This window comes from Capsicum annuum, chromosome 11, assembly GCF_002878395.1.
Source record: "Capsicum annuum cultivar UCD-10X-F1 chromosome 11, UCD10Xv1.1, whole genome shotgun sequence".
In the NCBI taxonomy this organism is placed as follows: Eukaryota; Viridiplantae; Streptophyta; class Magnoliopsida; order Solanales; family Solanaceae; genus Capsicum; species Capsicum annuum.
The window spans coordinates 1,153,664-1,170,320 of NC_061121.1; the positions used below are offsets into that span (position 1 = coordinate 1,153,664).

At 36.7% G+C, this 16,657-nt stretch overlaps 1 protein-coding gene across 1 annotated transcript; it reads right to left on the reverse strand.

The window, feature by feature from the left end:
- Positions 1 to 87: 87 nt before the first annotated feature.
- On the reverse strand, positions 88 to 4,825 carry LOC107848637. Its single transcript, XM_016693410.2, has 4 exons — positions 4,711 to 4,825; positions 3,687 to 3,794; positions 2,836 to 2,913; positions 88 to 2,683 (listed from the first exon to the last, which is right to left on the reverse strand). The coding sequence occupies exons 1-4, from the start codon at positions 4,720 to 4,722 to the stop codon at positions 302 to 304; spliced, it is 2,580 nt and encodes an 859-aa protein (XP_016548896.1). The 5' UTR covers positions 4,723 to 4,825; the 3' UTR covers positions 88 to 301.
- Positions 4,826 to 16,657: the final 11,832 nt, after the last annotated feature.

Here is a 16,657-nt window from a genome sequence, read left to right on the forward strand (position 1 = left end):
CCATGAACAACAACCAAGTCGCTTAATGTTCCATGGAGATACTTGTAAGAAAATTAGATAACCAGGTTCTTAAGATAAGTACCAACGTGACTTCACAAGTTATTTAGATTTTATAGAATACTATGTTAAAACAATCCGTAATCTTGTTAATATAACAATTATGAATGTGCTACTTGAAATGAGTAATAAACAGTGATATTAGTCGTTGGCAATTTGAATCTCCAGCATCTCCTGCTGGTGAGGGCGATAACTAGTGCTCTTATTCAGGAGTGAACAAAGTGGCAATTTCAGATGTCTCACTTCATCTTGGAAAAGCTTTTGAATGACCTTTCTTATTTCCGGATCCTAGCATGGCAGGTGATTTATTCATACCTCTATGATGCCTTAGTAGCTGCCACCAATGAAATTTGTTGATCGCCTTCTTATTGCTATGTTGTTCTTTGTCTACTGGTCTAGTGCTGCTATGTTTCGACTTCTTTGAATGCTGGATATGTTGCATCAGCCCCCGAGCAAGGGTATGAAACTGGTCCCCACCCTTTGGTTTTTTTCCAGCTTGCTTGTCGATTGCTGACTTCCCAAACTTTTCCAAAGCCTTTTCTCCAAATGCTTCATCCTTGCTTGACGAGTAGTGGCCGGGGAATCTTTTCCCTCTCTGCCTCGCCAAAGTTGTTTTTTTCTCATCCTTACCACGATGATGATGATGATGGTGAAATACTACTGCTAGCTTGTCTTTCAACTTCTTCCACCTTCCATTATGTTTCTTTGATTTTTTCGAGTTAGCAGACTTGTAGACGCGTGCAGGACTTGACCTCCTAGATGAAGAATCTGCTGAGTAGTAAGATGGTTCTTCAAGACGGTCAGACCCCGAAGGATCAAGTGACGAGGATCTCTCTCCCTCGCTTTCATGAGCCTTTTCACTACCAATTGAGGATGAGTAACCCTCACTTCCACTGTAGCTTGAGCTGAGCGTATAATCACTTTGACTACTACCTCTCCGAGGATATGATTCATCTCCTCCATAGCTGCTTGTTTCATCCGAGTACTGCATCTTGGCTCGAGCCTGCCTTGGCAAGGAATCATCATTGTCACTACTGTAAGTGCTCCTCTGCTGCAAATCTGTCGAACTGGAAGAGTAGGGTGAGCTTAAATGTGAAACCTCCGATTCCTGTTCATGCAAACGACCTCTTCTCAATCTCTTCATGTGATTACTATTCTTCGGATATTTACTAGGATTCTGGTCCAAGTTTGCATAAGAGCTCCGGGATGGTGTGAATTGACGTAGCTTGTGATTCAATGCTGACCGCCTCATTATTGCCCGCTGTGAATAAGGTGAATCCATTCTTCTCTCATCTGTACCGGACCATGTTAACTTGCTCCCATGATCAATCAATCCTGGAGTGCCTATGTTGTTTCTCGAAATATCTGCTGCACGCATCTGCCTGTCTGCTTTCAATTTTTCTAGCTGCCGTATTTTCGTGTTTGAAGGCATTTGGTTTTGGTTCTGGTTGACCAACATTGCAGGCAAAACAGTAACCCCAGCTTCCATGTTGTGTCGGTCTTGTTGGAAAGAATAACTGTTAGCATAAGGATTCTGTCTTGAAGTACTATTATTTTGATTCTTTGATCGACTCAATGACTCGAATTGGTCATCGATGGACTGGATGCTCTGACCGCTTATGTTTCCTCTCTGTATCTGCCGCGGATGCTCTTCAACCAAATCTAGCTCGGTAGAACTATCATGTTCCTCAGCAGGGAATATGTTTGCTACTATCTTCTGTTGTCTCAACTGATTTGACTGGCAACTACTTGACTCCGGAGGTTTTGGCGATTGATCTGCTGAAATATTTGATATTCTGATTGGAATAGTATATCCCGGATACAGTGAACTTGATGCGCCTTTAGGTTCTTGACTGTATCGAGTAATCACTAGCTGTAGTGAGTCATTCACGAGAGCTCCCTCTATCTTCTTGACGGGACTAGCTAACTCTACTTGCGGCACAAAGTTAGTTACTGGTTTAAAGTTATGTTCAGCTGCATGTTTATCAGCAAGGACAAGGTCCTCAGCATCCATCTGCAAAGCTGCAATGTGCAATTCGAGTTGTTTAATGGCATCATCGGTTGAGAGATGATCACGGTTCTTCAGTCCAGAAAAGTTCTCCGCGGATTGTGTAAGATCACTTGCTGGTCTTTCAGATAAGGAGGGCGCCACAGTTTCTGCACCACTTGTTATGCAACGGAGATCAAGAACTTCTTTTGGCTCTGTACTTTCAGTGTTTCCTGATTGCAATGTTTCTCGTTGAATGTCCCAAGAAAAATTGGCGAACGGACTTTTCTGCTGTTCTTGCAGCGCCACGACCTTTGTAGAACATGGAGCTTCTTTTACAAACGGCTTTTCAACTTTTGGACGCTGGCAAATTCTGCAAAACTTTCTTTTCTTTCCAGATTCTCCCGCGCTGAAGCTGAATTTTGGAGGCAGCGCGCTAGCTGTCTGAGTAATTGGCGCGGCAGGTTCCTGCTTCTCTTTTGATAAAGTAGGGTCCACGACAACCGGCTCCTTTCCATAACTTTGAATACCAGCTGAAGATTTTGATACATCTAATAAAGCAACAGGTTGTTGCTTTACCGTGTCAACCGGCTGCTGAGGCTGAGGTAAGCTGTGCACATGCACCTGACCTGCTATGATCTGCGGACAGTAGGAACTACATGACAAGTATAAACAACGAAGATCTTACAGTAACGGTTCCTCAAGTAAGCAGAGAAGTTTTCCACCATCGGTATTACTCCAAAAGGTCAGTTATCTTTTTGCACAAAGGATGAAAAGAACAAGACAGGTACCTCAAAATGAGCTTTAAGAACATCATTCGTTGTAGTATCGAGTAAGTTCTTTAACATGACTCGCGCTTCATGGTCCAACTGTTCGAAGAAAGAAAAACAAATACTGTCAGAAATAAGGAGGACTATTATAAGGTGATATATCTATAGCATAGATCCGATGTTTCTGAGAGCAGTAAGCAGCAGATTCCCCATATTTTAGGAAACCTGATGGCCGCGTGTGAGTTCTTTCAAGGAAAAGGTTGGACTGATTCGACATAGCTGTTTACTCTTATCCGGTCAAAGTGGTTTTCGTTTACCAGCACGTAGGTTTCTAAATCGCTACTCCAAGATTGCTATCCCAACCATCAAACAGGCCAGAGACCAGACCTAGAACACAACACCATCTAAATAAAGAAGAGAATTTGACCAGTCTACCACTTAAATATGATCCCAAACACCCTGGTATTGGTCTACTAAAATAAGGACAGTCCGATGCACAAAATAACCTGTGTTCACGCATGGTATAGGGAAAGGCCGCAACTCAAGAGTATGATGTATGCAACCTACCCCGACCCAGGCATCAGTGACTGATTCCACAGCTCAAGTATGTGACTTATAGGTCACACAGAGACAACTTACCCCTGCCTCAGAGGTAGAGAGGTTGTTTCCAATAGACCCTCGGCAACTGTAACCTATTACGAGTACAACAACAATATAGCCAGTGTAGTTCCACAAAGTGAGGTCTGGAGAGGGTGCAGCGTGCATAGACCTTACCCCTGCCTCAGAGGTTGAGAGGTTGTTTCCAATAGACCCTCAGCAACTGAAGCCTATTACGAGTACAACCATAAATAAGCACAAAAAGAAACACTTACACCATCAGAGTTCAAGTTCGAAGCACCATCGCTATCATTTCTCAATAAACCATACAATTGCCTTAAAGCAATAAGGTTTGATTTTATGTTGTCAAGGTCCATATTCTCCTGATTGACAAACAAAAAAAACATCATTAAAAATCAGTATTAGGGTACACAAGTACACTGCTATAACTACCTAAACATATCAAAAATAATTTTCAAAAATGTACTTAAATAGACTAAGTTACTCGGACTCTCCAAAACTGTTGCTGCATCAGTGTCGGATCCTCCAAAAATGCACTACTTTTGAAGGATCTGCCATGCACCCCATGACATTTTTGAAGAGTCCGAGCAACATAGTAAATAGATACTCTAATCTAAGTACCCCATTTGCACTAACACATTCAATTATTCACCAACTTCAAGCTAGCGTTTCGCCATAGATTTTAAAGATTTATCTTCAAATATTTTAAAGTTTCCAAAACCTGGCTCAGATTTCGCCAACTTTGGGACTTACACTCGCAAAACTTTAATTCTTTTCCAAAAATAACTCCAAATTCCAAAAATCACAACTTCGACAGTTTCTGTATTTTTATTTTTATTTTGAGACTGTCACTCACTAAACTTCTTTTTTTTTTTTTTTTACTAAATACAACTTCGAAAACTCAAATTTGCACGTTTCAAGTTTCAACTTTAAAATCTATAACCAATCAGAAGCCAAATTTTTAAACTATCAAGTAATGAGAAGGTACAAAGCCAACGTAACACAAAAAATCATATTAAAAAACCCAAAATTCACTAAAAATTTCATATTTTCTTAATCACCAAAACACACAATTTAGACAAATCTAATTGTCAAAGCCATACAATATTTAAGTTTTCCGCGGCAGCTTCTCCAAAAATACACTATTGCATTTTTTGAAAAATCCTACATGCGTCCATTGACATTTTTGAACACTCCAAACAACATAAATTTCTATTAAAATTGTTAAAAAGATGGAATTTTCGTATCAAATTCAGAAATAAAAGAAAATAAAATTACCTTAATCTTCATATTTCATACAGATTAAGAAAAAATAATTCTGAAAATTTTTGGTTTACGCTCCTATTAACTGTATAGTTACAAAAGGGTTTATTTGCTGACACCTATAACCGCTTTATTTGAGTAGTACCTTTTTAATATTTGAACTCCTTATAAAAAATATTATTTCCTCCTTTTCGAAAAAAAAAGACATATTTTTTTCTAATTCGTTTAAAAAAGAATGTTTATTTTTTTTGTGACACTTTAATTTCAATTTTCTACGTAACCTGTTTAGAATCACAAGTTTAAAGGACATTTTAGTATATTTAACATAATTTTAATTTAAAATTTTATCAAACTCCGTGTCATTCCAACTTGGTCTCCAACAGGCCGACACTCCGCCTGCACCCGCCACGCCGTCTCCAGCAGCCGCAGCCCCAAGCGAAATCCGGTGACTTCTAACCTTTGTTATTTCGTTATTTCATATTGCATTTTAGTTCATTCTTTCATATTCCATTCTTAGTACTATGCTCGTAGTAGCCCGTGTACCTTGACTTGCGTGGGATTTGTGAACATTGCCTGTTGTCTGTTGTTGCTGTTGCTGTGGTCGCTTCTTAGTTTTGCTTCGGGAGTATTCCTTTGAACGTGTGTGTGTCTTGTATATCCTTGTTGCTGCTTTGATATTGCCACCGGGTATATCCTTATATTTTCCTACTTTTTCGTGTAGTTGTGGCTGTGGGTGGTAATGGGTGGTTAGGGTCATGTCCGAGGGGGTTGGGGCGTGGGGCTGTGGTGGGGGCGGGAGATGGGGAGAGAGCGGGAGTGGGTGGGAGGCCAAGGTTTGGCTGAGGGGGGGTAGTGGGGGGCGCGTGGATAGCGACGGTAGGCTGAGGGTTGGGTCTTGGAATATAGGGACCCTTCAGGGGAAGTCTATAGAGCTGGTGAAGATTCTTAGGAAGAGAAGGATCAACCTTGCGTGTGTCCAAGAGACCAAGTGGGTAGGGTCTAAGGCTAGGGATGTAGACGGTTACAAGCTGTGGTACTCTGGGAGCGACAGGCGTAGGAATGGAGTTGGCATCTTGGTAGATGAAGAGCTTAGAGGTCAGGTAGTGGAGGTGAAGAGGATCAACGATAGGTTGATGACTATTAAGTTGGTCATTCGGGGGTTTACCCTGAACGTGTGTAGTGCCTATGCGCCGCATGTGGGATCGGAGGGGGAGGAGAAGATGCGGTTCTGGGAGGCTTTGGAGGAGGTGGTGAGAGGCGTGCCCAGTTCGGAGAAGATTGTTGTAGCAGGGGATTTCAACGGGCACATCGGGGCGCTACCGAGAGGCTTTGGGGATGTGCATGGTGGTTTTGGTTTTGGGGAGAGAAATGAAGAGGGTGCGACCCTATTGGAGTTTGCGAGGGCGTTTGGGCTGGTGGTGGTGAACTCGGGCTTCCCGAAGAAGGACGAGCACCTGATCACTTTTCGGAGCGCGATAGCCAGGACCCAGATTGACTTTTTGTTGCTTAGGAAAGGGGATAGGGCGTTGTGTAAAGACTGTAAAGTCATCCCGAGTGAGAATCTTTCGACCCAACATAGGCTCTTGGTTATGGATTTGGGTATAAAGAAGAATAGAAAGAGGAGGAGTAAGGAGTGTAGACCGAGAATTAAGTGGGGCGGCTTGACGCCAGTGAATGCGTGGGAGATAGGGGAGAGGTTGGCGGGAATGGGGGTGTGGGAGTGTAGGGGGGACGTGGATAATATGTGGGACAGGGCGGAAACGTGCATCAGGGAGAATGCAAGGGAGGTGTTGGGTGTTTCTAGGGGCCGGGCCGGACATCATCGGGGGGATTGGTGGTGGAATGAAGAGGTGGGGAAGAAAGTGGAGACCAAGAAAGAGGCGTATGCTAAGTTGGTGGAAAGTAAGGACGAAGAAGAGAAGCGGGTAAACAGGAAAGAGTACAAGCTAGCGAGTAAGGAGGCGAAGTCAGCGGTCACGGCAGCTAAGACGGCCGCTTTTGAGAGCTTGTATGCAGGGTTACAGGGGAAAGGAGGGGAGAAAAAGTTGTTCCGACTCGCTAAGGCTAGGGAGAGGAAGGGTCGTGACCTCGATCAGGTGAGGTGCATTAAGGGGGAGGACGGTAGAGTGTTGGTGGAGGACGGTCACATAAAGAAGAGATGGCAGTCGTACTTTCATACGCTCTTGAATGACGAGGGGGACAGAGCTATTGTGTTAGGGGAACTGGAGCACTCAGGGGAGTGTCGGGATTTTAGCTATTGTAGACGTTTTAAGGTAGAAGAGGTTAGACAGGTAGTCCGCAGGATGCGAAGGGGTAGGGCGACGGGGCCGGATGAGATACCGGTGGAGTTTTGGAAGTTCGTTGGAGAGGCTGGTGTAAGGTGGTTGACTGCATTGTTCAATGAAATTTTCAGGACGACAAAGATGCCCGAGGCGTGGAGGTGGAGTACCATGATCCCCCCTCTATAAGAATAAGGGGGACATTCAGTGTTGCAATAACTATAGGGGGATTAAGTTACTGAGTCACTCTATGAAGATATGGGAGAGAGTGGTCGAGGTGAGGCTGAGACGGATAGTGTCTATTTCGGAAAACCAGTTCGGATTTATGCCCGGTCGCTCGACGACGGAGGCAATCCACCTGGTACGGAGGTTGGGGGAGCAATATAGGGAGAGGAAGAAGGATCTGCACATGGTGTTCATCGACCTGGAAAAGGCGTACGACAAAGTCCCCAGGGAAGTGCTTTGGAGATGCTTGGAGGTGAGAGGAGTACCGCAGGCATATATACGAGTAATTAAGGATATGTATGAGGGAGCGAAAACCCAGGTGAGGACGGCGGGAGGAGACTCAGAGCATTTCACTGTCCTGACAGGATTGCATCAGGGATCTACTCTTAGTCCCTTTTTGTTTGCGTTAGTAATGGATGTGTTAACGCGGCGTATCCAAGGGGAGGTGCCGTGGTGTATGCTTTTTACAGACGATGTAGTCCTGATAGATGAGACTCGAGGGGGTGTGAATGACAAATTAGAGTTGTGGAGGCAAACTCTGGAGTCTAAAGGGTTCAGGGTGAGCAGAACCAAGACAGAGTATGTGGAATGTAAGTTTAATGACGTGAGGCGGAAGAATGAGGTAGTAGTGAGGCTAGAAGCACAGGAGGTAGGGAAGAGGGATAAGTTCAAGTATCTCGGGTCCGTGATCCAGAGTAACGGTGAGATTGACGAGGATGTCTCGCACCGTATTGGGGCGGGATGGATGAAGTGGAAACTCGCATCGGGGGTGCTTTGTGATAAGAAGGTGCCGCCCAAGCTTAAAGGCAAATTCTATAGGGTGGTAGTCCGTCCGGCCTTGCTGTATGGAGCGGAGTGTTGGCCAGTTAAGAACTCCCACATCCAAAAAATGAAGGTGGCAGAAATGCGGATGTTGCGCTGGATGTGTGGACTGACCCGAGGGGATAGAGTTCGGAATGAGACTATCCGGGAGAAGGTTGGTGTGACTTCAGTGGAGTGTAAGATGCGGGAAGCACGATTGAGATGGTTCGGACACGTGAAGAGGAGGGGCATGGATGCCCCGGTCTGTAGTTGTGAGAGGCTAGCGTTGGATGGTTTTAGACGGGGTAGGGGTAGACCGAAGAAGTACTGGGGTGAGGTGATTAGGCGGGACATGGAACAGTTACAGCTCACCGAGGACATGACCCTAGATAGGAAGGTCTGGAAGATGCGAATTACGGCAGAGGATTAGGGCCAGTTCGGGTCGCTAGTGTAGGGAATTAATTGGTGGGGGTGTATTCCTGTTATGATTCCGTATTCAGTGTTTCGTGTTCCGTGTTCCATGTTTATTACGAATCTGTGTGCTTTCCTCTGCTTTATATTCCTGCATTCCTGCTTTACTCTGTTTTATATTCCCTATGGGTGCCGTATCTATGTTATGTCATCTTCTTCTGTGCTGTACTATGTGTTTGTGTGATATCTCGTGACTTGAGCCGGGGGTCTTTCGGAAACAGCCTTTCTACTTCATCAGAGGTAGAGGTATGGACTGCGTACATCTTACCCCCCAGACCCCACCAAGTGGGAATACACTGGGTTTGTTGTTGTTGTTGTATCAAACTCCGTGTCATATCAAAACATGTCAGTTTTTTTTTAAACGAAGGGTGTATATTTTAATTAATTTAACTTTTTGCTTAATTTCATCTAATGAATATATGTCACGGAGGAAGGAAATAAGATAAATAAAAAGTATTTAATTAGAATTATTATTGTCGTTTTAGAAAATTGTTAATGTATGTTCAATCTGAAAATAAATGCATGTGTTTGAATTTAGTATTCAGTTTTATTTAACCATAATTAGTTAACATGTATTTAGCTTCATTGAATTTTAAAATAAAAATATGTATACCATTATCTATTTACATATAATAACAAAAGCAAAAACGACACATGTCATTACCATAAAAAAAATAGTATTTTAATTAAAAATTAAATCTATTTATATATAATAACAGAAAAATAATAACTTTTAAAAAAACTTTAAGTGCCAATCCAAAATCAAAACCTCAACTTAACTTCTCCAATTAAATCACGGTTTTTAACTCCACTTTTGTAGCAACTGCTCCTTTTTAATTGTAACTACTGCATCAGTTTTTGTTATTTATATATAATAACAAAAGCAAATACGCCACATGTCATCACCATAAAAAATAGTATTTTCATTAAAAATTAAATTTAAATAATAATTGAAAAATAATAACTTATTACAAAACTTTAACTGTAAATCCAAAATCAAAACCTCAACCTAACTTCTCCAATTAAAAAAAAATAGTTAGTTATATATATGAATCTAATTATTTTTACTTATTAAATGAAAGAACCAAATCTTTCCATAAAATATGCAATACTTGTTTGCTACATATCCGTTTCAAAATCTTTTTTTGTGGAACTATATTTCCACAAAGTTAGCGTAGAAGATAACACAACTTTAATAAAATCATATTTTTTTAATTCACATTCTATTTATTTTTTAAATATTGTTAATTATTCTTATTATAAGATAACCATAGTATTTTAAAATGAAAGAACCAAATCTTTCCACAAAATATCCAACACATGTTTGCTACATATCCGTTTCAAAATCTTTTTCTGTGGAACTATATTTCCACAAAATTAGCGTAGAAGATAACACAACTTTAATAAAATCATATTTTTTAATTCACATTCTATTCATTTTTAAGTATTGTTAATTATTCTTATTATAAGATAACCATAATATTTTAAAATCTTATCTTTTAGATAATCACAGTATTTTAGAATCTTATCTTTTCTAACAAATTAATATTATATTCAATTTTAAATTAGAATTAAATTTTAGTTTGCATGAAATTCAACTTTATAATCTATTATATATATCCCTTTAGTGATACATATACTAGTGTGATCTTTCTTCTTCTCCTTTTATTTATTATTTTTATCTTGAGAGAATTTTGTACGATCGTTTTATTCACAAATATATTGATTAATTTTTTATCCATACATCAAAACTATTTTGTTGTATACATACACCGTAGAAATATAAATATTATTCGCAAGTTTATTACTAATAAAGTCATATTTATGTCCTTCCTTATTCTCAAGTTTACTATTGATATGTTTTTCTTATACTTAAAATATTTTAATATACATTATTTATTTTGCCATAGAAATTTCTACTGTGGATAAAAAGCCAGTAAGTAATGTTCATCAGATTTCTCCAAATAACTATCAAGGTTTGTTGTTAATGTCTAATTTTTCTTTTTAATTATTTTATTATTATATATATTTAACATTATATTTATCTTTTTTATCATAGACATGGATAAAAAGATTATAAATAATGCTCATCACCAAGGTATGATGTTCATGCTTGATTTAACTTTTAAATTATTTTATTGTTATTTATAATTAACATGCTATTTATCTTTTATCACATAGGATAAAAAAATTATAGACAATGCTCATCTAATTTTTTTAAATAACTGTCAAGGATGTTATTCAAGCTTAGTTTAAATTTTAACAACTTTATTGTTATTTGATTAACATTATTAAGGAAGTTGATTTTCCCCAAATACGATGTACAAAAATATGTCAAAAATACGAAATAAGTATTTAAAAAATCAACAAGTACAATGAAGGCTCAAAGCACGTATACGGGATTTGTTATATTATTTGTGTGGAAAATGAATGCAAATATATTTCATTGTACATAAATATTATTGTACCACATTTTCTTTTCTTTTATTTATTCCTTTTTAAGCATAGAGACAGATATGAAATATACTATATTACTTTAAAATATTTACTTTCTTAGAATATAATATTGAATTGTTCTTTCGTTTGGGGTGTGATGGAGAAGGGAGGTGGGGGGCTGATAGACCAATGAAAACTCTAGGAAGAACTAACATTTAGCTGGGAAGGATTTAAAAAGCTGAAGATAATTACGAATCTTTTATGTTTTATGTGTTAGTATTAAAGGTATGAGATTTTCGCAAATTTTACAGAAATAAAATGAATATAATGAACAATAAAACACAAATTTAGATTGAACAATCTATTTGAAATAAGAAAATAGAAAGTTCAACTACTTATAGCATGTAACTAAAAAAAAAAAATTAATTCAGTTTCAAATTATAAAAAATATAATTAGATACGGTAGGGGAAATGTGCAAAGATTGGGGAATTGGGGAGATAATATTTTAAACTAATTTTAAAATATAATAAAGTAATTAGATAATGCATATACTAATACCATAAATTTTAAACTAAAGAGATGTGAACAACATAATAAAAACAAAACAATAAAAAATCATAAAATATATCTATTTTAGCTAATAAGTTTATGATTGTATAAAGCCAAGTATTAACCTAATAAAAATTCATATTAACAATCTAATAGTTTTAAATAGTGAACAATTTAATAAAGAAAAATATGAAACATAAAAGGTTTTTTAATTATATGAAGCGTATTTTTTTTTTTTCAAATATAAATTTGGTTATGGGGTTGTGATGGTGTTGGACCGGGTGGATGGGGTGGGGGTGGGAAGCGGTTCGATTTGAGGATGTACATTTTATTGAGAAACAATAGGATTATTGAATTTTGAAAAATAATATGATTTAACATATTCGAAGAAGACACACAATTTAAAGTGATTTAGAAATAACAATCATCATTTTTTTAAAAAGATTAGTTTGTTATTCATTAGATAAATATACATTTTATTTGAAAAAAGCAAGGATAAGAAAGAATAACAAATTAATTTTTGTAGCAACTGCTCCTTTTTAATTGCAACTACTAAGTCAGTTTTTCTTATTTATATATAATAACAGAAGCAAAAAACGCCACATATCATCACCATAAAAAATAGTATTTTTATTAAAAATTAAATTTAAATATTAAAATAATTATTAAAAAATAATATCTTTTTAAAAAACTTTAACTGTCAATCCAAAATCAAAACCTCAACCTAACTTCTCCAATTAAATCACGTTTTTTAACTCCACTTTTGTAGCAACTGCTCCTTTTTAATTGCAACTACTAAGTCAGTTTTTGTCTCCTTATATAACTATTATTCTATATAATTATATATAATCAGAAAACTCTATTATTGAATTGTAAATTTGTAACTTTCAATTTTCAGAAAACTCTATAATCAGAAAACTTTTCTTCCACGCCTTCAATTTTTTTTATTTAAAAAAAATAAAAAAATTGATTATGTTTTTTTAAACATTCAATCGGTGCTTATGAATTGGTTCAATGAAGTGTTATCAATTTTTTGAAGATAGGATGGTTTTATGTGTTTTTGGTGAAACAGATATGATAGTTATGCATCTGAATATTCTTTCGTTTAAGATCCATAAGTTTTTTTTTTTGTGTGTGTGGGGGGATGGGGGGTGGGGGTGGGGGGCAATATAAAAAAATATATAAAAAATGTATGAAAATTATATAATTATTGTATAAAATGTGTAAAAAAATGTACAGTTATTGTATAAATTCTGTATCAAAACAATATAATTTTCGTATAGAATATTTATATGTATAAGATATGTGTAAAATCTGTATAGAAGGTATGTAGAAACGGTATAGAACAAGCCAGTAAATTGAAATGGCTAGAAAGTGAAATTTAAATTTCAATTTTATACATATATACATATTTGATAGAACTATACAATTTCTATACATATATCTTATATAGATACATATTCTATTTAATAATTATATTAATTTTATATAATTTAATTATTATTTTTAAATAGTAAAATAAAGCAGAATATTTGATCAGTTAAAAAATTTACAACAAAAAAAATTAAAATATTTTTAAAAGGGCTGAATTTTTCAAGTTGAATACTGTATCAGTATTGTATATGAACTGTATATGGATTACGTAGGCCAAAATGACCCAAATTAGAAAATAACTATAAAACAGAAATAGTATATCCGACTAATTATTTTTTAAAAAGTTTTAAAACTTGAACTATTTATTTTAAAAAGTGTTATAGAATATCTTTTTCCCTAAATTTAAAGACTCTAGTCAACCAAAGTACAATCCAAGAAACATTATGAAGGTTAATTTAAAGAATTAGTCAAAAGTACAATTTAAATTTGCCCTTATAATTTGACAATCAATAGATTTTTGAAAAGGTATTACAAACATACCACTAGGCATCAATCATATCATAGCCTAGGTATTACAATCAATTGTTGGAGTATTTATTGGTATTTTAAAATAAGTAAATCATTGATTTTTTTTTTAATTTTATCCTTATGATTTGACAATCAATTACTTTTTGAAAAGATATTACAAACTACCACTAGGCATCAATCATATCATAGCCTAACAAATTCTCAAACTTCCTACCTGCCACACACTTAAAATTGAGATGAGATAAGCATCCAATATTTTCTGAATTATAATCAAAATTGCTATGATATAATTTCACAAAAGTTTTATTATTCCTTAACTAAATTTTAGTAACATATTTTTATCAACTCACCTTTTGTGCTGATATGACACATTTATTACATAAAAATGGAGTTCACATCAAAGATATGACATGACATCGATCTTTATTACATAAAAAAGGAGCCCACATCAAAGATGTCACACCTGCTAAAAAAGTGCGACGTCAATTAAAAATAATGACAAAAATATGCTAAAATTGAATTCAGAGTCTTATGCAGTTGGAGTTTATCGAATCAAATTTGGTTATGGTTTCAGAGTGAAGTTTAAGTGTGTCGTAACAAATTTGATCACAATTCAGGATACTGATGCTTTACTCTTAGAGGTCATTTGGTGTGACGTATAAGGGATAAGTTGTCACGCCCCAAAATCCCATCGGGCCGGACTGGCACCCGAAGCCGAGAAGGCCCGGGAGAACCCGTTCAAATACCTGTACTTTCACTTACATGTCACCAAAAATTGGACAGCACTTCGTTGCATATAGAAGGATCTAATTACCTGTATCAGCACAACAAGCACAAATATATATATATATATATACTTGGCCGTCGGGGCCACCACATATACAAATATAACATTACTATATAAACTTCCATGACTTTACCCTTCCTTATATCTACAAAGCCTCTAGGATATACATGACATAACTAGGGTCGGGACAAACCCCCGTCCACACATGACTCATGTACAATAACAAAACATAAAGAACCGACTCGGAAAGCTCCGAAGCAAACTGGAGCTCACCAACAATAGCTGTATGACCTGGCTCCTACTTGTGCGGTGTATGAGCTGAGGTACCTGTGCCTGCAGCATGAAATGCAGGTCCCCCGTGAGGGACGTCAGTACGAAATATGTACTGAGTATGTAAAGCTGTAAATAATCACATATGATATAGGAGCTCAATAGAAATCAGAAACAAGTGAATAAGTCGTAATAGGAGTGGACCACACTTACTAGAACCTGTGACAACCTGTACATTGTATTTATTCAATCACTTTACCTTCGTTCTTATCGTCTTTGTAATCATTACTGTACTGTACTGTGACCATTAGGCTGCCTCCAGTACATATCAACTGGGATCGACCCATGCTAGGCTTATGCCCCTGGGATACCACCCATAAACACATACATAGGGATCGACCCATGCTAGGCTTATGCCCCTGGGATACCACCCGATAAGAGAGAACTTCCATCACTTAGTTCAATTAATCTTTGAGATTGTTATTTCGGTCGCCACCACATTTCTTATACTTTGAAACAATGATACATCAATAGGAACCAAGTAATAGACCTTCTATACAATAACGATGTAATAAAGACTCATTGGTACATCAACAATGTGTTTCAGAATCATCAATATCACAACAATGAAATAGGAGCCTTTTGGTATATCAATGAAACATTTTGACACTTTATAGAATGGAAACAACTTCGTTGGTAACGTAGAACAATACATGTTTTTGGACAACCTCGGAATCTTACTTGATGGAACATTGGTGTTTTCATGCCAAAGAACATTGTTAGAGTATGCTTTACATACCTCGTCGTAGATTCGGATACCAATTCAACACAACTTCCCGCCTTTACAAATCACTTATCTACAATGAAATGTTTGGCATCTAGTATTAGCAACCCAACACCACAATTCTCTTCCATAATTCCATACTACCAATATTTGCAAAACATTCCAAAAACCAACTTGAACAATAGGTTTATGTGTATATATATATATATATATATAATCATCATTTCAATACCACTTCATCAATATCACATCATCACACCAAATTCCTTCACAATTCAATATAATCCAACATCATTTCCCAATCATCTTTCAACAACAATCAAATAACATACTTCTTATGCTCACATGCATATATATATATATACATATCCATATAAATAACACCAACATAATTTACATCCTTACCATAAAATGGCCCTTTTGATTTCGAAGTCCTGTTGGCACAAATAAGGGGTGCTTCTCGAAGCCCTTGAGATGGTGAACACAACTACGGAATCAATTTGGATTTTCTACGGTTGAATCACACGATAATTGGAGTTGAAATTTGGCTAGGGTTTCTTAGTCTTCAATATGGATAATAAATAATGGATATGAGGCTAAGTATATGTATATAATGACCAATTTTCGTTCATGAGGTGATGGAAAATGACCATATTGCCCTTAAAAATTTAAGTAAATCCGAATCTGTCCATGGTGGACTGTTTTAATAGGCCAAAGTAAATCGGCCATAACTCTTTGCTCCGATATCGGATTTGGGTGAAATTGGTATCTCTAGAAAGATAATTCAAAGATATTTCATTTCATATAAAGTAGGCCACCCAGTTCGTCTTCTACAAGGCGTTATGATCGTTTGAAGTTGACCCTAAAAATCTGTTTTGAGAGGCTGAAGTAAAACGAGTATAACTCCTTACTCAGATGTTGAATTTGGATAAAACAAATTGCATTGGAAAGAAGACTCAAAGATCTTTCTTTTGATATGTGGTAGCTCTCCCAGTTCATTATATTGAGGGAGTTATGATCGTTCAAAGTTGACCCAAAAAACTGGTAGGCCTCAGTAGTTTGTGTGCAGGAAATTTTCCTGCACATTTACTGTTCACACATCCCGGCCACCGTTTTATAGTTTCGAACGTGCTCGATTATATCCAAAACTTATCCGTTTTTGGAAATCTTTATATCGTTGGAAAGCTTATTCAATAACCTTCGTATGGAACCATCGACGGGAAAATTCTGGTATAAATAAAGTCGATTCCTATACACATATAATCAAACTATACACTTGAAACCATCTCAAAATAATCAATACTCATACTTAAACTCCTATATACCTAACTTAGGATCAATACATATACTCCAACACATATAACAATGGCTAATGCACGTAATTAAGTACGGGGTGTTACATAAGTAGTCTCGGGATAAAATGATTATGATCATTTTATCCCATGTTTGATTGGTGT

What these genes read in the sequence shown, in the direction of transcription:
- LOC107848637 (XM_016693410.2), bottom strand. An exon ending in CGAACTTGAACTCTGATGGT is followed by an intron (nt 2,914 to 3,686) that starts GTAAGTGTTTCT and finishes TTCTTCGAACAG; the next exon opens with TTGGACCATGAAGCGCGAGT. An exon ending in TTCTTAAAGCTCATTTTGAG is followed by an intron (nt 2,684 to 2,835) that starts GTACCTGTCTTG and finishes TACTGTCCGCAG; the next exon opens with ATCATAGCAGGTCAGGTGCA.